The sequence below is a fragment of the Heterodontus francisci genome, chromosome 13 (genome assembly GCF_036365525.1).
Source record: "Heterodontus francisci isolate sHetFra1 chromosome 13, sHetFra1.hap1, whole genome shotgun sequence".
Taxonomy (NCBI): domain Eukaryota; kingdom Metazoa; phylum Chordata; class Chondrichthyes; order Heterodontiformes; family Heterodontidae; genus Heterodontus; species Heterodontus francisci.
Window position 1 is genome coordinate 16,223,083 of NC_090383.1, and position 26,254 is coordinate 16,249,336.

At 40.6% G+C, this 26,254-nt stretch overlaps 1 protein-coding gene and 1 pseudogene across 10 annotated transcripts in view; one reads left to right on the top strand and one right to left on the bottom strand.

The window, feature by feature from the left end:
- The window catches only part of ralgapa2 (Ral GTPase activating protein catalytic subunit alpha 2), a 616,204-nt gene that overhangs the window by 414,151 nt on the left and 175,799 nt on the right, over positions 1-26,254 (top strand). For all 10 annotated transcript variants that reach the window (XM_068044400.1, XM_068044396.1, XM_068044394.1 and 7 more), the window contains one exon: positions 3,531-3,689. In XM_068044400.1, the coding sequence (XP_067900501.1) occupies positions 3,531-3,689 (159 nt within the window). The remainder of the gene's footprint in view (positions 1-3,530; positions 3,690-26,254) is intronic.
- Positions 23,624-24,504, bottom strand: LOC137376164 (putative nuclease HARBI1 pseudogene; annotated as a pseudogene).

Sequence of the window (26,254 nt, forward strand, 5' to 3'; positions counted from 1 at the left end):
CTGGCATTGTATCTCATTGAAGTAAAGTAACAGAACACTTTTTTTGGCAGCAATTGTTCATTTTTGGGGAGGTTATTTTTATCCCTATTACTGTGATATCTTTTTTTAATTTCTCTGATAAAGGTGAAGTATAAGGACACACTTCTTTCTCGATAGCATAATTGAAAAGAAAAGCATTTTTAGAAATTCAAGTCTAATAGTTTTTTTAAAGAAAGATAAATAACTTTAGACTTTAGCGAAGTGGAAATGAATTTAAAAATTGTTGATGTGTGTTTGGTAAGCTTCTGAGATGGATATGAATGGTGACTACCTCACTGAAATTTCCACCCATAAATGCTGAATTTGGTGATGAATCATTTTTAGGTGGTAATGTTTAAATAGACTTTCAATGGGTCAGTAAATAGTGAAGTGTAAGTATTTTTATAAGATTCAGTAGAAATCCATTTCTGTATAGTCTGAATACATCTAATTGCATCCAAAGCTTCATATGAGTAATATGTCATAAAAGTTTAACTAAAATTGCCTTAATAAAGATGTGGGTCTTACTGTTCCATGGCACTGCAACATCTGGCATCATTATCATAAACTTTTGATCAGAGCATATACTAAAGTGAAAATCAATTTGTGCATCAGCATGCTACAGTCGTCTGACTATCTTATCAAATGGTTTTAAAAAATGAGCTGCAAAAACTGCTGAGGTGATTTAGCTTATCAAAAAATGTTTAGTAGTGGTAAGCTCTCATTTTTGTTGTGTGCCTCCAACCCCATGCTGAACCCTGTGCTCTTACAGTGGAAATTTGTTAGCTTTGTTAGATTGGATTTTTAGAGGCAACAGGGGTTGCAAGCTGTGACAGAGCTGTGCTATTGGATTTGTACAATTCATTTGGCTCCACGAACTGTAATTGCACTTATGTCTTACAAGGCTGTTTTAGCCTGAGGCAGGACTGGAGCAGGAAAACAAATTGGCAGGGTTACAGTAAGAGTGGAGCCGAATGAAAGGCACACATTATCAGTCTACAGGCAGTGCTATTCTACCAGGAAGTTTCTTGGTTAATTTACAAATAAAACTCCGTTTTTGAGGAAGAGCACACTGTAGCACAAACAAAGGGGGTGGTCAGGCTTCAGAGTGACTGAGTAACAGGGCCACCATGCCTACTTGACAGCAGGAATTTTTCAATCAAATTGACGACTCCATTCTTGAGCCAGCTGGCTTTATAATGCAATTAGCATTGGGAGGTCAGGCTGTTGGGCGCAGTGCCTTGACCAGTGTCATCACTAGTGTGCGAGCCACCCGGCTCACAGTCTGCAAAATAACTACAGCTACAGTTCACTTGAGTAAATGGGTTGTGTGGCGCACGTCTAATTAACCAAGGACTCAGTTGTTTTTTAGGACAACAGAATCAAGTGTTTCTTGATACTAGCTGTTCTGTATCATATATTATTTACAAAGGAGAATCAGGATTTTTTTTTGTAAGGTCAGCATAAGGTGAATGATGTGAGGTTATAAAAGGTGGCTAAAGCCCTTTATCTATTTTCTTTATTTGAAGTAAGAAATTGGGTGACTGAATAGTTGATCTCAGTGAGGCAGTGGTTTTGATGCTATGTTAGTCTCAGGATCCCTAGACTAGAAGAAGAAAAAAAATCAAGCAAAGTTCTTGTGCTCAATAATTATCCAAATTTTATTTGCTGTAAGTACACAAGTGTGGCCAGGGTAATAAAGTGGTACATTGGCTATAATTGCCGTATAGTTGAATAACGCAGAGATAGACATTCATGCATTACGAAAAGCCACGAGATGCCAGAAGGCTGCTGCTTGTGGATCTTTACTCCAGCATGTATCGTCTTATTTAGTAATGTTGCGATTAAATAATGGAGAAGCAAGAACCAAAATGGTTGAATGACGTGTTGTGTTGTGCAATGTAGTCGTTGAACTGCCAATGTTATTTGTTGCTGTTGCTGCTGGAAATGAGCTTGATGCCAGCATCAGATTTTGCATGTTCACCTAAAAGGGCTGGAGGTCAACACCTGTTTTTTGAGGGTTTGCAAAATAAAGTACAATATTCATGTAGTCGAAAATAAAATTCAAGCACCACTGGGTCGTTGTGTTAAATTGCTAATTAGGTGCACTCCAAATATTTTTGACCTTATGTGCAAAGTAATCTGGGATTGTGGACCACAGAGTGACCGTCATTTGCACTAATTCTCTCCGGCTGACAGCCAAGTAACACTTCGAGGCTACATTTACAAATCAGATTTATTGAGAAATTAAATTGGCAGAAGCCAAAAGCGATAACAGCAGATGAATAAATCACAGTGTTACTCACTTAACTTGGAGAACCTGTTACAAAGCAAAGAAAAAAAATTAAGTTCTGGCACAGGCCCCAATTATGCTTTTACTCTGGACTTGTGTGTGATGCAAATTATTTTCATAAAATCGAACTGAGAGTTCTTCATTAATCGTTACCCTTGTGGCAAGAATAACTGCCGAACTATGAAAAGACTCCAGTATATATTTCTTCTTTCAGGTGGGTTCTCAGCATTGAACTGTCAATATCAGCATCAGATCCCTTGACTGAAATTACTGTTACCTCCTGTAGATTTAGCAGACGTAACCAATTAGCTCTTCTCCTCACAGTCCAGTAATCAAGTTTTCAAACAAATCAGTTTTTCTAGACGGGAAATACATGAACAGCTACCTGCTTGTCTACCACTGATTAATTGCCAGGTGAAACAGCTTGGTTTCTTTGTTGAGGACTATCTTGTCTCTGGCATTCTTTTGTTCGCAAAGTGAGAGAGCTTGCATTTTAAATAGCTTATCTATAACCATGTATGTTTTTCAACATATAAGAATAATAACTGAAAGTCACACTATATATTTTGAGCCATCGACCTGATAAAGATAATATGAGTATTACATCTTGTGTGGGTGCTCCTAGCTATACAGTAACCAAGTTAAAGCAATCACTGATGAAACCAGACACTGACTCCTAAAAAGCAATATTAAAAACATTAATTTTTTGATTCAAAGTGAGATTGGTTTCTAAACAAAAAGGAGTATGAAACAGAGCTGTTAAAGCTGAATTTAACCTTTTTTAGTTTCTAATATACAAACTACTGCAGTTGTCTAGGAATATCATATTTCTGTTGAGTCCTAGAATCATACTGATCCTTTTTTTCCACATTTCTATAGCTCCTGTAGAGTAAATATTACCAAAATACTATTTGCACCATTGAAAGTTCTGAGTAAAACTATTTCCAAGTTTAATTAAAATGTAATTAAGAAAATAAGGACATTTTCCATCCAAGCAAATTAATCTGAAAATATTCTTATAAATATTGTAAAATTTGTCATTCTTTACAAACATATCAAACTAAATCATTCAGACAAACTAATTGGAAAAGGTTTTCACCTTTAATATTAGGAAAATTATAACCATTGAGGCAAATTAATTAAATTTATAGATGTTGACCTTGTAATAAAGCACTGATCACTGCACTACAATTAATCAAGAACCAATTTACCATTGCAGCTTCGTCACCTGGGAAATGATGAAGTTCACATCATCTGGTCTGAGCACACAAGGGACTACCGCAGGGGCATCATTCCTACAGATTTCGGTGATGTCTTAATCATTATCTATCCGATGAAAAATTGCATGTTCTACATTCAAATTTTAAAGAAGCCAGAAGTAAGTATAAATACACTGTCATTTGTTGAAAGCTGCAGTATATTGCACAGTGTGGTTCTTTTAGTCCCTATTAAATCACCAGGCAGTGTTGTTCTGGAAGGAAGTCTCCTGATTAGCTTATAAGTAAAAGTAAAGTTTGATGGAGTGTACTGCTGCGTAAAACAAGGACTGGCAAGGAATCAAGAGCTACTGTTCTTGGAGGATCAATTTTCACCACAGAAGGGGGCCATTCTGCACACACACTGCACCTGTACCTGCTCTCTGAAGAATTATGCACTGAGTCTCATTCTCCTTTCTCCGCATGCTGTGTTGCATTCTTCTTCAAGTATCTGTTCACTTAACTTTTAAAAACTGTTATGAATGTTGTTTTCACCTCAGTTTCTGTTAGGATATTCTATGTCCCAATGACCCACTATGTTAAATTACCCCTCCCTTTGTTCACCTGCTGATAAAGTTGAATTCATGCCTTCTAGCTACTGACTCACTGACCAGTGGAAATACTCCAATAAATTGGGAAAAAAGTTTGAACCCCTTTATCAGATTTACTCTTAGTTTTATCCTAATTAAAAGAGCCTCGATTTTTCCCAATTCTGTTCACAGCTAAAGCCTCTCATTCTTGGTATTACTTCTTACAGAAGAGATTCACTATTGTCATGAGTTGAGTGTTATAATTTAAGGATTTTATATATCAATTTCTCTTTCAAAAACTTCACAGCAGTTCCCAAGGGTGGACTGTGTCCCATTTGATTTGAAAGTTGTGTCTCTTCAGTGATCTACTTGTGAAAGTTGCATGATCCAAAGTGCCAAAATCATCCTATTTTCAGTAATAATCTATGCAATTACAGGTAAATGGAAGTTTGTGTTACATTTTTCATAGGTCAGAAATAGCAGACATTACATTCAGACAGATGGATAATTAATGTTTATTTACAAATTAAATAGAGCTATTGCACAGAACATTCAGCAAATTGCTGGGGTGTATAAATATAAAATCTTAAAAACTAGAAAAGTCTGGCATGGTTACTTTCTTAATTCCTAATTCCCCTTCATAAGTGTTGACATAAACAGCAAAGTGAAGTTCTTGATGTGTTGAATGGGAGTAAAAGTCCTCGAGTTTTTAAGCACATTGAATCGCTCTTGGTGTACTCTATTTCCGGTGACTAAAGGGTCACTAATGAGAGAGCACAGATTTAAGATGATTGGCAAAAGAACTAGAGGAAACATCAGGAAAAACTTTTTTATGCAACGTATGGTTAGGATTTGGAATGCATTGCCTGATGAGGTGTGGATGCAGATTCAGTGGTAGCCTTCAAAAGGAAATTGGATAACTACTTGAAGGAGAAAGAAATTGCAGGGATATGGAGAAAGAGTGGGGAATTGGGACTAACTGGATTGCTTATTGAAAAATGACAACGCAGATTCGATAGGCCGAATGGTTACCTTCTGTGCTGTACTATTCTATGATTCTATACTTTCTGGAATCCAATACAAAATACTTGCACAATACTGCACTTCTAGTTAAATAGCACTAGAACAATTATAAATAGTTTTCTTCGGGCAAATACAGCAGAGAATTCACAACTAGGAAAACTAAAGGAACTGCACTAACAACAGGGGTGAGGCCATGGAGGGATTTAAAAACAAGGATGAGAATTTTAAAATTCTTCATTTAACTATTCTCTACAAGCTCATCACCTTCCGCTTCTTCAATACCCTCCCAACTCCTGATCACTGGAGTACTTTTCCTGGCTCAAACGCTTGCTAACATGGTTAATTGCTCCCTTTGCTCAGGCATCATCTTCCTCCTTCCTTTCTTAAATGATGCTATTAGGCCCTTCACGGAAAGCCCATTCTTAATCTCTCAAACTACTGCCCCATTCTTAGCCTCCTGATCCTCCCTAAAATCCTTGAATGTATCATTGCCTTGCAGCTCCATGCCCATGTATCCCACCATTCCCTATATGAATCCCATCAGCCTGCTTTCTGCTCACAACACCAAGTCAAAATCAATGTTGGGAATGTGCATTATGTAATATTATAGATAAGGGCTGCAATCCTGTGTCTGTATGCCCAAGAATGAGTTCAAATTGCAGTCCGACACCGGATGGTTTATTATTGCTTAAAAGAACCAACATACTCATGCCCAACATTGAGGTTACATAAAATGCAGTTGCAGAAGATACACACATCACAGCCAGTTGAGCTCAGTCCTTTAGATATCTCCCTTTTATATTTCCCAATCTCTCATTACAATGGTATTGCTTTTAAGATGAAAACTATCAAGGCTGTTTTATATGATGACACTTATAGATTTTTGATATTTTTTTAATTCTAAGATTCTAACCACATGCAAACAATATAAGTGACTATTTTGCATTAATTGGATTTCTTAACTATTTCTCAATCAATCTGTGTGCCTGCGATTGTGGTACACTCACAACCTCATTTTCCTTAACTTCTCTGCAGCATGCAACATAGTTGACCACTCCAAGCACTGCCGTTGCCTCTCCTCCATGGTCCAATGGGACTGCCTTTGTGTGGCTCCATTCCTTCCTGTCCCAATGCAGACAGTACATCTTCAGTAACTGTTTCTTCTGACATGCATAGTTCCTCAAGGATCTGTCCTTGGCCCCATGATCTTCACCATTTATGTGCTGACACTTACTGATAACATCCTTTGGCATGGGGTCACCCTTGCTATGTGTGCTGAAGGCACGCAGCTCTCCCTCTCCACCACTTCACTCAACACCTCTATACTGTCATACTGCTTATCTGACATTCAGCTGTGAATGAACCAGAATTTGGCTCCACTGCATTTCAAGGAACTGAAGCCATTAATTTCTGTCATCTTCTCTGTTGCTCACCCAGGCTTAAGTAAACTGCATATAGCCTTGGTATCCTATTTCAACAAGAGCTGAGCTGCAAATTTCACATCAATCCATCACCATACCTGCAACATCATCCACCTCTGTCCCAACTTCACCCTCACCACCCTTATCAATGTCTTTGTAACCTCTAGACCCATTTTTACCAGTGTTTCTTTGCTTTCCACTTGACATGCATCTTCCGTAATCCCGACTCACTCAAAATTCCACTGCCCACACCCTGTCCTGCCCATCACCTCTGTCTTCGCTATGTGGCCCTTGCTCACCATCCCCCAACACTAAATTTACAATAAGTTTTTTCATCTACAATTCCCTCCATTGATTCACCCACCTTACCTCTACAATCATGCATTCTGACCACAGCATTTTGTTCCTCCACTTCAGTGTTGATGGCAAACCCTTTGGTCATCTTGGCCCTATCCCTGCTCTCTAAAACTACCTTCCTAAATCCCTCCAGCTCTCTATCTCTCTCTGCTTTTAAAAGTCTTCTCGAAACCCATCCCTTCGACTAAGCTTTCAGTTACTTCACCTAATTTTCTATATTTTTCTTCCTGGAAGGCTCTTTCCACAGTTATGTTGTGCAATGTACACCACATGACTGTTGATCTCCAAAGCATATTGTGAGGCACTCCAGTATGGTTCAAACATTGGAATATATTGTTTAAATATGCCATACATCTGCTCAACAATGTTTATGCCTCTATTATATAATATTTGCAGTGGAGTGGGGATGCGCATGTGGCATAAGCCATGTTTTGATTCGGCAGCTCACTTCTCCAAGGAATTAACCATTGAAACCATTGTCAGTCCATAATTAGTGGGGAATCTGAGATTCCTTTAAGCTGTGGGCAGTCCCAGGAAATAATGATTTAACATGCAGAATTGCTGGTGGTGGCAGACAATTTAAATGTTCATGGAGTGATGTCCTTTTCTGTTGAATAACATGGAATGCTGCCAGCTGTTTGAATAGCCCAAAATGGATGCAGTCCATTTCAAAAAATCTTGGGGATTCCAGTTATGAGTCAAATATAGTTAGTTTCATGCAAAATGGTGCACATATGAGCTTGGTTATGCACTGGAGTACTGCAAACTGGATGGTCCTTGCCCAGAAGTAGTCTATGGCAAAAAGTTCAGTTCTTTTGTCACTTTCACAACTATTGTCAGCATTTGTTTCTTGTTTCATAGTCTCTGATCTGGTTCCAAGACATGGCTTAATTCAAAAGTACTTTGCTTCCCTAAGTGTAATCTCCTCACAAAGTACTCCTCACTCTGAGTTTGAGGTAGCTTTGTCATCTGCAATAGTGATGAGTCCTGTGGCTTTGGAGCTCTTCGGCTGCCCACTAATGCTGCCCCTCTTTGTCCGACATGTCTAACATAATGAGACTTGTTGATGCACCTGTGTGTGGACTGAAACATTTGCAGCACTCTAGTGTCTGCTGGTTAGCTCCATGCTGGAATCAGCTAATTCTTTCTTCTGTGTTAATGCCATTTTCACAGATGTTACCAATATGACGCAGGCTGGAAGGGAAACATGAGCAAATCTGCACGTTGCTCCTTTAGTTGGTGTTACTTGTTGGTAGTTTAGTTAGTTGCTTAACAAGATGACAATCCATTAGTCCCTCGAGGAATTTAAGGAATATGGGCAAAATCCACTAATGCTGCATTTGTGTTAATGCACCAAATTGCTACATGTGACACAAGTTAGAACATGTGCAGGTTTTATTGAACGGGGAAATTTTACCCTCCAAGTTTCTGAATTCTTCCTATCATCGCAACATTGTTTTAAAAAAAAGTCCTTGAAAGTTTACTGCAAAAGCAATCTATCTGCTTTCTCCATCTACAGCAGACACTTCAGTGGTTTGAAATTACAGGAACTGACATCCCCCTTTCCCCCCCCCCCCATTTTTTGGAAGCTGCTGTATTTTTTAAAAATTCTATACTTAACTACGTTTTTAATCTGAAGTTGACTAATTAGATAAAACATGATAAAAATTCATTTGGAGCTTGACAAAAATTCATACGATCCTATAAAATTATCCATTTGTCTTAGAAGGTTCCCTCAAACCGTAAGTTGTACAAGCACTCATGAACAACCAATTAACATTTTCACGTTACAAGATTCCCTGTAATTATAACTACATGGCCATTAGCAATTTAATACAGCAACTCAGTGATGTCTGGATTTTATTTTCAACTAACATGAGCAAACTTCATATATATGGACAGTGGCACAGTGGTTAGCACCGTAGCCTCACAGCTCCGGCGACCTGGGTTCAGTTCTGGGTACTGCCTGTGCGGAGTTTGTAAGTTCTCCCTGTGACCGCATGGGTTTCCGCCGGGCGCTCCGGTTTCCTCCCACAGCCAAAGACTTGCAGGTTGATTGGTAAATTGGTCATTGTAAATTGCCCCTAGTGTAGGTAGGTGGTAGGAGAATGGTGGGGATGTGGTAGAATATGGGGTTAATGTAGGTGTAGTATAAATGGGTGGTTGATGGTCGGCACAGACTCGGTGGGCCGAAGGGCCTGTTTCAGTGCTGTATTTCTAAATAAATAAATAAATATGTGGCAGTGCACTTTTCCACATAGTTATATTTCTCTTTTTCCATAACTTTTGAGTCATTTCTATATTAGGGACATTTAAGCGACTCTTGGATAGGTACATGGATGATAGTAGAATGAAGGGTATGTAGGTAGTTTGATCTTAGAGTAGGTTAAAGGGTCGGCACAACATCGTGGGCCGAAGGGCCTGTACTGTGCTGTACTGTTCTATGTTCTACTATACATTCTGCCTGTCAATGGTGCTAACATGGACCTGTGGAAAAATTGGTCCACCCTAACCCTTAAATAATGTTGGAAAATGACAATAACAACACAATAATGTTGAATCCTCAATTTATTTTACTTATACTTCCTCCTTTAAAAATCCATCTTTTACTTTACGTATTCAGTTATTCACTCCGATACCATATCAACACACTTAAAAACAATTGCCATCTGCCAGCCTTCTGCAGTACAGTCTACTACTATTTTGATCTCTTTTATTCTCTTTTATTCTCTTTTCTCTCCTCTTGAAGGCTGAGTTACAGTGCAAGTGTCAAGCTTCCTCAGTACTTGTTTAAGGTACAATTCTTAATATGTGACCCAAGATACTGAGAGAAAACAGTTGTTTCAACTGTGGGGATATCACAGCTGAATGCAGTCTTGTTTTCATTTGATGGCCACATATTTGACTTCCATCATAAGTAATAGCAATGAGAGCAGGAACTTCTGGCTGATTTTACTAACCTCAGCAATAAGGCCAATTGCAACTTCCTTACAGCTGTCCCAATGGAGTTCACCTAACAGCACACACAATAGTGAGCAAAACTGGGGCCCTCTTTATTTGTATTCTTCAGCCACTTACTGCCATTGCTAGCTCAGCTATCAGCAGAGGAGTATCAAATTATCAGATGATAGATTTGATCCATTGATTACTTTTGCTGTACCACCATGCTGCTATTAATTCTATATAACTTAGCACCTTCCTCTTATTGCTAAAAACGTAGAATCATAGAATGGTTACAGTACAGAAGGAGGCCATTCGGCCCAACTTGTCCGTGCCAGCTCTCTGAAAAAGCAACTCACCTAGTCCCACTTGCCCACTTTTTCCCCATAGCCCTGCAATTTTTTTCTCTTCAGATAATTATCCAATTCTCTTGAGAATTGAATCTGCCTCCACCACACTTTTAGGCAGTGCTTTCCTGATTCTAACCACTCGCTGTGTTAAAAAAAAAAAGTTTTTCCTCATTTCACCATTGCTTCTTCTGCCAATCACCTTAAATTGGTGTCCTCTGATTCTTTATCCTTCTGCCAATGGGAACAATTTCTCCTTATCTACTCTGTCTAGACCCCTCATGATTTTGAACACCTCTATCAAATCTCCTCTTAATCTTCCCTTCTCCAGTGAGTACATCCCCAGCTTCTCCAATCTATCCATGTAACTAAAGTTCCCCATCCTTGGAACCATTCTCATGATTTTCTTTTCTCTACCCAGTTGAGGTTGGATTAGTGTTTTATACAGGTTTATTATAACTTCATTGCCTTGGTACTCTATATACCTTTATTTATAAAGCCCAGGATCCCATATGCTTTATTAACCGCTTTCTCAACCTACCCTACCACCTTCAACGATTTGTGCGCATGTACCCGCAGGTCCTTCTACTTCTACACCCCTTTAGAATTGTACCTTTTATATTGCCTCTCCTTGTTCATCCTACCAAAATGAAACACTTCACACATCTCTGCATTAAATATCATCTGCCACTTGTCCACTCATTTCATCAGCCTATGTCCTCTTGAAGTTTACAGCTATCCTCCTCACAGTTCACAATATTTCCACATTTTGTTTCATCTGCAGATTTTAAAATTGTGCCTGTATACCCAAGTCAAGGTCATTAAAATATATTAAGAGAAACAAGGATCCTAACACCGGCCATGGAGAACCCCACTATATACCTTCCCCCAATCCGAAAAACAACCATTCGCCGCTACTCTCTGTTTCCTCTCACTCTGCCAAGTTTGTATCCATGCTACTACTGTCGCTTTTATTCCATGGGCTGTAGCTTTGCTAACAAGCCTGTTGTGTGGCACTTTATCAGATGCCCTTTGGAAGTCCATCGACACCACATCAACTGCGTTACCCTCATCTACTTTCTCTGTTGCCTCATCAAAAGACTCAAGCAAGTTAGTTAAACATGATTTGCCCTTAACAAATCCATGCTGGCTTTCCTTAATTAATCCACATTTATCCAAGTAACTGTCAATTTTGCCCCAAATTATCATTTCAAAAATCTTTCCCACCACCCAGGTTAAACTGACTGGCCTGTAGCTGCTGGGCTTATCCTTACACCCCGTTTTGACAAGGGTGTAACATTTGCAATTCTCCAGTCCTCCGGAACCATATCTGAGAAGGATTGGAAAATTATGGCCAGTATTCCCTCAAGTATCCTTGGATGCATCTCATCTGATCCTCGTGACTTATCAACTTTAAGTACATCCAGCCTATCCAATACCTCTCCTTTAACAATTTTGAGCTCATGCAGTGTCTCAACTACCTCCTCTTTAACAATGACTTGGGCAGCATCTCTTTCATTGGTAAAGGCAGATGCAAAGTACTCATTTCGTACCTCAGCCATGCCCCCTGCCTCCACACGTAAATCTCCTTGTAGGTCCCTAATCAGCCCCACTCCTTTTACCAGCTTTTTACTATTTAAATACCCATAGAAGACTTTTGGATTCCTTTTTATGTTAACTGTCAGTCTCTTTTCATACTCTCTCTTTGCTTATCATTTGTTTTTTTCCACTTCCCCTCTGAACTTTCTATGTTCAGCCTGGTTTTCAATTGTATTACCTACCTGACGTCTATCATATGCACCCTTTTTCTGCTTGATCTTATTCTCTATCTCTTTCGTCATCTGGGGAACTCTGGATCTGTTTGCTCTACCTTTCCCCCTCATGGAAATGTACTTTGACTGTATCTGAACTATCTCCTCTTTAAGGGCAGCCCATTGTTCCATTACAGTTTAGTCTGCCAATCTTTGATTCTAATTTGCCTAGAACAGATCCGTTCTCACCCCATTGAAGTTGGCCTGCCCACACTTAATTATGTTTACCCTGGATTGTTTTTTGTCCTTTTCCATAGCTAACCTAAACCTTATGATGCTATGATCACTGTCCCCCAGATGTTCCCCTACTAACACTTGATTCACTTCACCCACCTCATTCCCCAGAACTAGATCCAGCAATGCCACCTCCTTCGTTGGACTGGAAACATACTGATGGCAAAATTTCTCCTGAACACACATTCGAAGGTCTTACCCCTCTCTGCCCTTTACACTATTACTATCCCAGTTTATATTAGGATAATTAACGTCCCCCATTATAACTGCTCTATAATTCTTACATCTCTCTGTAATTTCCTTGGAAATTTGTTCCTCTATATCTTTCCCACGAGTTGGTGGCCTATGGAATAAAATAATCTACTTAGCTAAATCCTGTTTGTCCAGCTATGTATGCCAGTGCACAGTGCATTGCATTTTTTAAATCACACAACCATCTATCGGTATCAAAGCCAGAACTTTCAGAAGCTTCTTGTATCATTGTATATATCTGTGACAGAACAAGCTAATTAGTAAAGTGCAACATTGCATCTTATTAAGCAATTCCTAGAAAGTCTTGCATTCAGTTCTGAGAGAATATACATCCTTTTTCTCAATGTGCAAGTCCTATTCTCATATAAATGTAATATTTGTGTCACACGGGATATTGAGAGCAATTACAGATGCTGCGATGGAGTCAATGTTATCAATTTATACCCAATGGATATCACCATGCGTCTGCTTGAATGTAGTTGAAATAAGCAGACAGTAGACATTCAATAATATTTTGATATTAGATTCAGAGTTTCAATGAATTGTTGAAAAAGAGATTAAAGACTTTCTTGAAAGTATTGAAGACTCTGTGGATGCAGACACAGTAATGTTGGAGCAATTGAAGATAGGATTAAAAGTTGGGTGACTTAAAGTGCTAAGTTTGAGTTTTTCCTGAAAAGGAAATCATGTTAAACATTCTTGTATGAGTATAGGCATAAGAACAGGGTTTGTTCTTGGGGCTAGGCAAAAGTAATATTAGTTTTGTGACTGAGCAGATACAACAACAATTTGCATTTATGTAACACCTTTAACAAGGTAAAACATCCCCATGCACTCCATAGGAACGTAATCAGACAAAAATTGACACTGAGCTAAAGAGGAGACATTAGGACAAGTTTGGTCAAAGAGTTAGGTTTTAAGAAGTGTTAAAGGAGGCGAGACGGGCAGAAAGATTTAGGAATGGCATTGCAGTGCTTAGAGCCTAGACAGCTGAAGGTATCAATGGTGGGATGATGACAGTGGGGTAGACAAGAGGACACAGTTGAAGAGCCCAGAGTTCTTTTGGGGGTTGTAAGGCTGGAGAAGGGGAGACAGGGAGGGCAATGCCATGGAGGGATCTGAACACAAGATGAGAATTTTAAAATGGAGGTGTTCAGTGATTGGAGTTAGTGAAGGTCAGCGAGCTCAAAAGTGATGGGACTTGTTGTAACTTAGGATATGCAAAGTTTTGGATGAGCTTAAGTTTATGGAGGGTGGAAGGACGACCAGGAGAACATTGGAATAGTTGCGTCAGGAGGTAGTAAAAGCATGGTTGAGGATCTCAACAGAAAATGGGTTGCACCAGGGGCAGTCTTAGTGATTAAGAAAATCTAAAATTGATAAATTGTTTATCAATTGAAAAGAATAGATAATGCAGTAATTACCCCTGTGATTTGGAAGCAAAATGATAGTATAACATGGATTTTGAAGAGGTTGAAAAATACTTGGTGTTCTTTTATGGAAATTGTACTTTTGAAAAGTTTAGGGGGAATAGGTAAACATTCCCAAATCTTTTGAGAAGATGGATTTAAATTAATTTAGATTGGCATAAATATTAATGCAGGGTTAAAATTTAAAATTGTAGGGAGGAACGTTTGATCCATGAAGATCTTAAATTTTGTGCAGATGCGTTGCTTCAAATACAGGAGTTGTCTCTTTAACTTGATTTAATAAATTTACCAAAAAAAGAGCCTGACCCGAACTTGCACGCTCTCTGGATGTAGGGAAGACATTTGATGAAGAGTGTAAGTATTTATTAACTAATTGTAAAATATTTGAGGTTGGCCTTGAATTTTGAAAATGGCTTGCTGCCACATTGACGTAATGCCAAATAAATGTCACTCTAATCCGATCAATTGGAGAGCCACATCAAAGCTCTCTTATGGAGGCACTGTTAGGTCCAGGGATCAACACAAGCCATTGGAATAATGGATAATAAAAGAGAAAGACTTGCGTTTTATATAGCACCTTTCACGACCACCGAACGTCTCAGCACTTTACAACCAATGAAATACTCTTTTGAAGTGTAGTCACATAGATTAGCAGATGATATAGAATTATTTAGTTGAATAGAATTCTGTCACTATATTATTTCATCCTGGAGAATAATAAGGATCCATGACTCTTGAGCCATAACGTACTTATTTTGTAGCATTCTAAAAATTATAATGGGTGTTTTGACCAGTCTGCAGGCAAACTACGAAAAATCAAATGGATTCCAATAAAAGTGAATATTTTTGTTTCCAGAAATTCAAGCTCTTAATTTCATTATAAGCTTTGTGAGAAATGCAGCTTTCATTTTTTTTAAGTTGCATTCATTAAATAATTGGAAATATCTCTGTCTTGAATAGATTTTCATCCTGCATCATATATTTTTATTTTTTTAATAAACTATCTCCATTGGGTACATATTTTTTTTCTTCTTCCAGTCATCTACAACAGATTTTCCACCACCCAAAAGTGGGAGGTCATTTCTCTGGCAATACCACCAAGATGATTTGTTCTGTCGGCTTGAGAATTATTTTCTGTTGCATTTATAATTACAAATCATGGTTTCTATGCCTCCCCTATGTGCTAAGTTCTGGCTTCAAAATCTACATCAACTCGTGCGACAGATGGCCACAACCAAGGCCTCTGCTCCATTTTAGTGTATTTTGCGTCATGCAACTTCTGCCAAATTCTTTTGGAGATCCAAGAAATTGATGTTCCAGTAACTTGAATAATCCAGAAAGCCTGAAGCAACAATAAATTGTGTGCTTAAGGCCAGATAGCATGCAGTGTTGGTTTTCAACTATTCCTCTCCCCACACCCACTGTAAAAGACAGGTGAAGACATCAAGAAAGATGAGATTTACTGAAGAACTTGGTTCCAGAGCAACAGATAACAATGGCATAAACATTTGTTTTTGCCCTCATGCAGAAATCCAAGCACTGAAAAATTGATCAATTCTTAATCTCCATCAAGGTCTCTGCATACAGCACATAATTACAGAACTGCAACTGGGTCAGGACACGTGTGTAATTAACCTAAGTTTGCATCATTAGCTCTTTGCTCCAGACATCAGATAAGTTGAGACTTCTGCATGCTAATGCCCATTTCTCATTATTGAGTCTCCTGCAGTGTGAACCGCAAGAATAAAACTCTTGATTTGGCGGGAATTGGAGTTGAATAACTCAAGATCATGGAGTATGCATAAACTAAAATACATAATTTTACCTTAGTATCTGGTAGCAAAATGGCATATAGTCTCTAGTAATGGATAAAACGTCCTTTGTTTAAAGTTTTCCTCTCTTTTCAGTTGGTGCTGTGCAAAATTACCCCTTGAGGGCAGAATATCTTCCTGTCAGAAATGCATGTTTATCTGAATAGAGACTGAAAATTTAGAAAAGTTGATGGTCTCCAGCAGACCATGACATGTTGGTAAGGTAAAATGTAAAATTCAAAGAGCAGCACTTTGAGATTGTAGGTCTCTGTTTCAGTGCTGCAATACCTGAACCTTTTGAATCAGTCTAAGGGACAGTGTACCAATTATTTTCCTCACCCCCATTTTATGGCATACTAGTCACTTACATGAAGTGGATCTAGATTTAAATTCTGTACAAAGAATGAGGAAGCCCATAATCCAAAGTAGGAAAATAACATTCTAAACTCAACAACAGCCCTTTAAATCAGCTTAATTAAACAAATAAGGCTTCAAGAATCTAATATAACTAATATAAAAACCTTGTCAAACTTTGCTTTTGCGAAAAAGCTATTTTCTTCACACCTGAGTTAAGATGAGTAACCCAGTGGAGGAGGTTATAAGATGAACAGACTGGAAACAAAATGAGCCTTTGTACTCCCCAAAGAAAGACAAAAACTTCACTCTGTTGCAACTTTTTCACAAGCATTTTTACAACCTAAGTGCTGAGATTTATCCCAGGATTGATACCGAGCTGACAGCAAGAGACTGGTTAGGAATAATACATATTGTGATTCTTGTGGACTCTGTCATTTAAATTGCATTTCTTAATCAAATAATTTCCTTTATCAGGTTACAGAATCCAAGGAAACAGACATAGTTGTGGACAAGGTTTCAAACATGCTGCTTATTTCTGTAACTGATGTTTGTTTACACATAAGGCATGATGAATGCACAAATGTTAAAGTGAAATATCTTTTTAAAATTGAGAATATTAACATCACAAAGGAGTTTTCTGATCAAATAGCTCTCACTTTTGTTACAAATGTCTTCCTTTTTTTGTCCTCTATTCAGTGCTCAGCAACCATGCACTGATTTGCACATTTTTTTTGTCTTCATTAATTAAGTGATGCAATTATCATGAACTGCAGCACAATCCTTCCTCAAATAAAGCCTTACTCAAGAAGAATAGAAAGTCTGTCAATACAAATAGTCTCCACGCGTCACAGATGTATGGAGGATACCGAAAACAACGACAGCAAAAGCTGCCTGCAGATTGGGACCAAGAATGTTGTACAGGCTCAGTGCACTGCAAATACCACTAGGGACATACCATGGGTTCCCCAGGACACAGTTCCATTTAGTTTGCAGCTAATTAAGTGAAATTCATTCTCACCAATTTGGAATCAAGTTTAATGCTTCCACCGTCCCATTTGGCCAATATTGCCAGATTTGTAGATATAATATCAAATTTGTAAGTACAAACCTCCATATGAGATATCATTGGCTCATATGTCCCCTAAGACCACAGCAGAGCAACTACAAGTTGTTGCTGCTCCGATAACAGTTTCTTAGAGGAAAAAAATCTGTACTTCTGAGAATAAAGTTGATATGTACAATATTCAGTATTTATGGTAGGTTCTGTATTGTCACATGCCTTACAAAGTATCATTTGTTAAATTAATCATTTGTGTTCAGTGATTTTCATTTCTGATTCAAAATGTTAATGTCTTAAGATCATTTTCTATATTTATAGCTAGTGTGTATTATTAAAATCATGAGATGTGTCACAAAATTGCCATTAACCAGGAACAATATTGCTGTATACAATTGGGAGAATTGCCATGGTGTGATACAAAAGACCTGGGCTGAAATCTATTCTCAACAAAAACAGCATGCAATCGCTAATATGAGAAGAGAATTGGTGCGTGTATAGAGTTGGTTTTGTTCCATTCAAAATGTTACCCTAGGTTCTGTAATATCAATTGGAGGGAGTTATCCCTCAACTCTCTTTTGCTATAGTTCAGTTGATGCCATACAGTAATGTAATCGTAAATAAGTCTGAGAATAAGCTGAAACCTCAGAGACCTACTTAAGACTAATGTTATGAACTTATATTGAAAGACGGCTGTGAAACTGCATGGTAGCAAATGCAGAATGGAAACTTGCGGGGTGAATTTGTTTTATTTTAGACCCATGTTTTAATTTGATCAGAATTTACTAGCTTCAGTCAAGATATTCAGGTCACAACCTGCCAGAATTATATTGACGAGCTGCTTGGAAAGACAGCTGTCAGATGCAGATGTTGAACAAAACTGAATTCCTGTTGAAATTTGCTGCCAACTCTAATTAGAGGAATTCCCTGGGTGCAAGAGATTTTTTTTATTCCTTTTGTCTGCTTATTCAATGACTGTCGCAGTCATCCGGTAGTAATTGCACGACAGCAGAATAATAGGTGGCATTTATTTGTTGAGTAAGTCCAGGTCCAGATGGAAAAATTTGTGGCTTGCAATACTGATAATTGTTGGTAGCCTCTCCCTACATTATATAGATTTTTCCCCTAGAGTTTTATATTAGTTATGCCAAATAAAACAACTGTTACAGCAGTTGCTACTTCTTGGAAAATACTATATTTCCCTTTCACTTTGTTTCCTCCCTTACTCCTGACTCCGATCTTACAGGCAGTGATGCAGGCAGGAAAACCAGAACTTGCTTCTTTGTGTTGTAAAATGCATGTAACAGATTTTTCCAAAGGCATACATACTTCTATCACTTTATCTGCTATCTTAATTTTATTTTTCTAATCCGCCATGATTGTGCATCATTTACATTGTTGCTTGTACTCCAGGAAATTTTCAGTTAAAATAGCATTGTTCACGCATGCTGAAATATAGCAGTGATTGAAGAAAATGAAGGAAAACATTGCAATTTTATGGCATGAACACAAAACCACTTGTTTCAAAACCATGAGACTAAGGGTACATTTATACTGCAGGTACCATTCTGAAATCAGTAGCTCCAGTATTGGACAATATCTCATATATATTGCCTAGATCAGATTGGAATTCTTCCACCCAGGAGAGAGTTGACAGACTTGCAGAGTCCCCTTCCCAGTTGTTAAACATTTTAACATATTGAGAACACAGACTGAAGCATTTAGATCTCTAAGCAACTCAGTTTAAAAAATGCTCAGCAGACCCAACTGAGTACTTTCTAAAACTGGTTTGACACAGTGAAGTTCTCCTTGTGGGGTCAAGCCTACGCAGTGTGACACAACCTCCTGTAAGGGGTATCTCGCATCTCACAGATTAAGAAAGTTGCATACAGCTATTGAACACCTCAACCAAGTATATTCTTCAGGTAATCCAGAAGCATCCTCAAGCTATCCATTCACTTGGGAGAGGAGCCTGCCATTGTACTTCAGTACAGCCAACAAAGATAGAATATTTTCAACAACCAGAAATGATAGTGTAAAATGTTTTAAAAGGCGCTTATACAAATGCAAAGAATAGTAGAGATCCCACTGACTGGGAGAGAAGTATAGACCAGTAAAGGGATACAAAGAAAGTCGTAAGAGTTGGAAAAGGGGTATGAGAAAAAATTGTGAAGGATATCAAGGACGATACTGAAGGTTTTTACAAGTATATTCAGAGAAAGAGGGTGGCTAAGAGTAATGTTGGCCACTTAAAAGGCAAAAGCAAGTTATGTTGTAATTGAAAATCAGGAACTGGTATACTTGCTAAATATTTATTTTATACCGGTCATCTTAAATTATGAGGATAAAGTGCCAGAGATATGAAGAATTGTAAAAGTAAACTGAAGAGAGGAACTTAAACCAGTTTTGCGACACGTAAAACAAAATTGGAGAAAAAAGGGACTAAACAACAATTTATATTTATATAACACCTTTAACGTAATAAAACATCCCAAAGTGCTTCACAGGAATATTATAAAACAAAATGTGACACCGAGCCGTATAAGAACATATTAGGTCAAATGACCAAAAGCTTGGTCAAAGAGCTTGGTTTAGGGAATGCCTTAAAGGAGAAAGCAAGGCAGAGAGGTGTAAGGAGGGAATTCCACAGTTTAGGGTCTAGGCAACTGTAGGCACGGTCACCAATAGTAGAGTGATTAAAATTGGGGGTGCACAAGAGGCCAGAATTAGAGGAGTGCAGATATCACAGAGGGTTATGGGGCTGGGGGAGATTACACCGATAGGGAGGGGTGAGGCCATGGAGGGATTTGAAAATGAGGATGATAATTTTAAAATCAAGACATTGCTTACCGGGAGCCAATGTAGGTAGGTCAATGAGCACAGGTGATAGGTGAACAGGACTTGATGCGAGTTAGGACACAGACTGCAGAGTTTTGGATGGCCTCGTTTTTGTGGAGGGTAGAATGTGGGAAACCAGGCAGAAATGCATTGGAATAGTCAAGTCTAGAGTTAGCAATGTAGTAAAATTGGACAAAACTCCATGAGCTGATAGCTACCACCCCAGGGTATTAAAAGAAGTAGGTGAGGAAATTGTCATGTCTTCCAAGACTTTCCTACTTCAAGAATTTGTCCCTTTGAATTGGAAAATTGCCAAAGTCACTACATTATAAGAAAGGTATGAGAAATAAACTGGGAAATTATAGGCCTATTAGTCAAGCATCTGTTGTGGGGTAGTTATTAGGATATATTTTTAGGGGTAGAGTGACTGAACACTTGGGCAAGTATGAACTGAACACAAAGAGCCAGCATGGATTTGTAATGGGTAAGTCATGTCTAATGAGCCGAGTTGAATTTTTTTCAGGAGGTGACTAATGTAGTAGATAAAGGAGTGTCTATGGATGTTATTTATATGGAATTCCCGAAGGCACTCAATAAGAAACTTAACAAAATGAGAGCACATGGAATTGGAGGGAACCTATTGACATTGGTAGGGAATGGATTAGGAGGTACAAGTCAGAGGGTAGGGATAATTGGTATGTACTCCCTACTTGCAGGATGTGCCTAGTGGTGTTCCCCAGGGATCTTTACTAAGAGCTCAGTTTTTCAGGATATTTATAAATGACTTAGATGAAGGAACTGGGAGCCATATATCTAAGTTTGCTGATGACACCAATTTAGGTGGCACAGTGAAATGTGTAGATGGGATGAGAAAGTTGCAAAGGAATGTGGTAGATTAAGTGAGTAGGTAAAAAAGTGCCAGATGGCATTCAAAGTAGGGAAGTGTGAGGTCATCCACTTGGTACCTAAGGAAGGTAGATCAGACTATTTTCTAAATGGCAAGCAGCTTGGAACTGTGGAAGAGCAAAGAGATTTAGGGGTCCAGAAATCACTAGTGGATAGGCACAAAAAATAATTTAAAAGGCTAATGAAATGTTGGCCCTTATCAAACGGGCTGAATGCAAAAAGGTAGAAGTTATGTTACTATTATATAAAGCTCTAGTTGGACCCCATTTAAAGTACTGCATTCAATTGTGGGCACTGCACATCAGGAATGATATATTGGCCTTGAAGGGGTTGTAGCACTGATTCCCCAGAACGACACTTGGGTGAAAAGGGTTAAATTATATAAGGACTGGTTGCATAGACTAGGCTTGTATTCCTTGAGCATAAAAGATTAAGGGGTTTTCTAATAAAAGTGTTTAAGATGATTATAGAAGTTGTTAGGGTAGATAGAGAGAATTATTTCCTTTGGTGGGGGAGTCTAGAACAAGGGGGATTAAAATAAGAGCCAGGCCATCAGGGGTAATGTCAGAAAGCATTTCTTCACACAAAGGGTAGTGGAAATCTGGAACGCTTTTATTTTACCCATGGCCTCCTGTCGCCCCACCCCCCTGCCCCCACAGCATCCCCAAAATCTGTTGAGGCGAGTTCAATGAAATGAAAGTTTCAAAACTGGGATTTTTGTTAGACATGAGAATTAAGGGTAAGGAGCCAAGACAGGTAGTTGGAGTTGAGATGTCGATCCATCAATGAGTTAGATCCTGGCTGAACAGACACAAGGTATTGAATAACCTATTCCTGATCCTATGAGCAAGATTTTGTCCCTGGGGTGGGGGTCTTGACACCAGGCCGGAAAACCGGTGGGGGAGTGGGGGGTGTGCAACCACATCTCAGCCATTTTTGGAAGCCCTGATGGAATACAGTAGCAATCAGGCAGTTAACTGCCTGCTGTTGGGGCTCCTGCCCCTTTAAGCGTGGAGGTCCCGCCTCCAAGAACTGCCAGCAAATAAGACGGCCACTGCTGGGACTGCAGCCGACCAGGATCAGCCAGCAAGGAGGCAGCCCTGGAATCAAGTTAAGCTTAATTTAGTGGCGCCCACTGGGGCCAGTCAGGAAGGCCCTGGCTGTAGGGTGGGTGGGATTCTGAGGGAAGTGGGGTGTGTTTCAGAGCAGATTGCCTTTCTGGCGGTGGGGGGGGGTTCAACATGTACCAAGGGTGCCTGATCAGGAGGACCTCCACAGAGAGGCTGCCAGCTTTTACTCTTGATTCTTGATAAGCAAGGAGGTGGAAGGTTATCGGGGGTAGGTGGAAGTGTGAAGTAATCAGTTCAGCCATGAACTTATTGAATGGTGGAGCAGGCTCGAAGGGCCGAGTGGCCCACTCCTCCTAATTTGTATGTTCATGTGTCCATGGCAGAGGGTCCCCCCCCCCCCCACCGCTAGTAAAATACCAGCAGCAGCGGGAAGTGGCCCTTAAGTAGGAACATGGGAAGATTTCAGCAGAAACTTGAGTACTGAAGGTAGAATAAAAATATTCCAGAACAGGAATGGATTCCACTCATCACTTCCTAAATGAAAACTGCTCACTGATCTGCCTGCGACCCACACCAACAGAGATGCTGCCCTTTGCCATCAGACCTAAAATAACTGTCCAGCACTTTATTATCTAAGAACAAGGAGAATAAATGAGAATATTTTATTAATGAGCTATTGTGGGAGAGGATATGCTTCCCCACCCTCCCCAGGAATATGTTCCACTTTAAGCAGGTCAGATTGCAAGATACTTCTAGATAAGGAAGACCATCTTAATTCATCTTTCCAGAATAGTCCTACACTATTTTCCCCATGCCCCCACATCTAAATAGTTCTTAGACGATTCCAGCCTTTTGGCCCACTACATAACAAAGAACTTCCTGATATCCGTCTAACCTTTCGCTTGTTTGAACCTGTTTTCCCGTCTCCGACTTGCTTAGTTTTGTTTTCAAGTAATATTTCAGTTTAACTTTTTTCATATAATTTTCTATCTTGTATATATCTATAAGGTCATCTCAGACAGCTATTTTCCAGTCTGTCCCTACAATTCATACTAGGGGCTGAATTTTATTAGCGCGCTGCACTTCGTGGCGGCGCGCTTTGAACTCAGCAGCGTGCCTGCACTGAGCGGCCGCCGCCGTGCCCCCGCGATATTATACACGGGGGCTCATTAGCATCACTGTGACGCGCCATCCCCCCCAATCTTAGGTGGGGAGAGGCGGGACATCCGGCACAGCGAGGGATCTTTTGACAGCTGTGCAGTCGATGTTGGGGCCCTATTTAAGGCACACCTGCACCTGTTTCCTGACAGTCAGGCTGCTAGCGCAGAAATGGCACCATGTAGGAGCATCTGTAATGCAACAATGTAGAAAGGCCGAAAACAAAATTGTCTTCACTAACATGTGCGTTGCTTTTATTGTGTGAATGAAGTGTGCCAGCATGTACCGATCGTGGCTCCTCCCAGTACATCATTGGCCTTTCAGAACAGCCAATGTATGGAATAACATCATTGCCATGCTAGTATCACTCGTGCGACTCCACAGATGCAGTATTATGTATAATGGCTCAGTATTCTGCTGCCAGCAATGGTGAACGCAAAGATGTTGCATATGCGGACTGCTGCACAACAGGTGAGCAAGGGTACTGTGTGGCTTGCAGAGCCCATGGTGGTTCCTATGGTGTGGGGAACCTTTGATCAATGAGGCGCTGCCGTGCATCCCTAGCGCGCTGCTCGCCCTGCATGCGGTGCCTGAATGTTCTCTGTTCTCCCATGTGCCTTTCCTGCTGTAAGTCCTCAGTGTCCTCATCGTCCGAGGATGAGTCCTGCTCATCTCCCTCATCATCCTGCAAGGCCTCCCACCTATTGAGTGTGTAGTTGTGCAGAGCACAGCAGACAGCAACAATGCAAGCTACCCTTTCCGGCTCGTACTGCAGAGCACCACTCGATCTATCCAGGCAGTGGAATCGCATTTTCAGCATGCTGATCGCCTGCTCAATGGTAGCTCTTGTAGCTTCGGGGCGTTATATCTCTCCTCTGCAGTAGTGGTGGGGTGTCTCACTGGTGTCAGGAGCCATGTATGCAAGGGGTAACCCTTGTCTCCAAGAAGCCACCCCTCCATTTGAGCCATTTCAGTGAACAGCAACGGCAGCTGGGACTGGCGCAGGATGAAGGCATCATGGCAGCTGCCTGGAAAGTGGGCACAGATTTGCATGAATTGTTTCCGGTGATCACATACGAGCTGCACATTAGTTGAGTGGAAGGCCTTACGATTTATGTATTCAGCTGGTTGCCTGGCGGGAGCCTTGACGGCCACATGGGTGCAATCTATGACCCCTTGCACCTGTGGGAATCCCGCGATGGAGCAGAAACTGGTGGCCCCCTGGGCTTGGCTTTCAGGGTCTGTCGTGAAGCGGATATAGTCCCCAGCCCTTTGGAACAGGGCATCAGTGACCTCCCTGATGCAGCGGTGCACTGCTGACTGTGTGACCCCACAAAGGTCTCCGGTGGGTCCCAGCAATGATGCAGAGGCGTAAAAATTGAGAGCTGCTGTCACTTTGAGGGCCACAGGCATAGGATGTCCCCCAAAGCTCCTGGGCTGCAGGTCATCATTCAGCAGGGCACAGTGACTTGTCACCGTCTCTCTCTACATCCGCAGTCGCCTCTGACACTGGCGCTATGACATGTGCAGGTATGTCATGTGCGACCTGTAGATGCGCAGCGATCTGTATTGGTGAGCTATCCTTAGGTGCTGCTGCTCACCACCGGGGTCCTCTATGTGGGCTGCATCTGCCTGTTGGTTTTGCCTGCGGTGCATTTGGATCCTCTCAAGAAGCGCATCAATGAATGTAGAGTGAACCATCTCCATTTTCAAGTTGCAATTCAACTTGGTTCCTTCAATTCTTCGAAGGTTCCTGACAGGGCGGAGATTGATGTTGAGTGGTACATCAGGTGCTTTGATGCAGCAGCTATGTGGCATGGCATTGCCCATCTTAGCTCCCACTAAGAGTGGCACTGCATGTCCACATAAAGATTGTACAAGCTGCATTGATTGGCCCACCAAACATATAAGCTTCACATGCCTACCATCTCTGGCACTTCCCCCCCCACCCACCCCCCATACAGGGTGACTCGAGTGCCATTGCTCCTTCACTGACAGAGGCAAGCAATGGCACAGAGCTGTCAACCATTTCGGAGGGCGGAATCACAGTGGCTCCCTACACGTCTGCAGATGAGACCCCTGTAACCCCCCCTCCCCTTGCAGTATGCAGAATGAGACTGCTGTAATTCCCCCCTCCCTCCTCCCTGGCAGTATGCAGAGTGAGACCCCTGAAAATCTCGACTTAGCTTCACTGGTGAAAACTTCTGCCTGTGATGACCCATTGGCTTTTGGGTTCGTGAACGGGACGGCACGTGACGGTCGCCCTTCCAACATAAAATGCGGAAGTGTGCAGCAAGAGGCGGCAGGTTATATAATTAGAAGAGGTAAGTACGTTTTGAATATGGTAATCGGGGTGCTGCCGCCGAGTGGCGAGGGGGGCCGCACTGAGATTCCCCCAGCCGCCGGTAATCTGCAGTGGGTCCTTCTCGATGTCGGGGGTCGAGGCAGGCTCCGCAGAATTTACCAGACCCCCGCCATGACCCACGGCATCGAGGGGCTGGTAAAATTCAGCCCTAGGGATCAGCCTTGTGGCTCTTCTCAGCCACCAAAACTGGTCACAGCACTCAAGGTGCGGTGTGACCAAAGCATTTTACAGTTTGGCTATGACTTCTTCTGGTTTGCATTCTGCTTTTTTGGCTATGTAGTTCAATATTCTATTGGTTTTGTTGATTGCTGCACTATATTGGTTGGCCATTGACTCTGGGCACGTAGTAAATGTGGAAACACCCTAGTTGGTGCATTTCTGGTATTTGAGTCTGAAGTTTTAATATTTGTTTGTGTTGTTGATGTTGCTGCAAGAGAAACTAATTGAAAGCGTTCAGAAACTCATGTGGACACTCTGTACCCTGGAGATGTGGATGACAGTAAATAGGTGAATACCTTCATCGCTGCCTTTTGTTTTCTCCAGACTGGACTGTTCCAATACTCTCCTGGCTGGCTTCCCACCTTGCACCATGTATAAATTTGAGCTGTTTCAAATCTCTGCTGCCCATATCCCAACTGGGCATGCATGTCTAGGAGGAGACTGTTCGAAGTGCTGAGTGTAACATCATTGTCAAGTCGAGCAAAATTTTGGAATGCTCTTCACCAGTGTCTAGGCACTTAGACTTTTAGAAGTGCAATCCCATATTGCATTACTGTCACT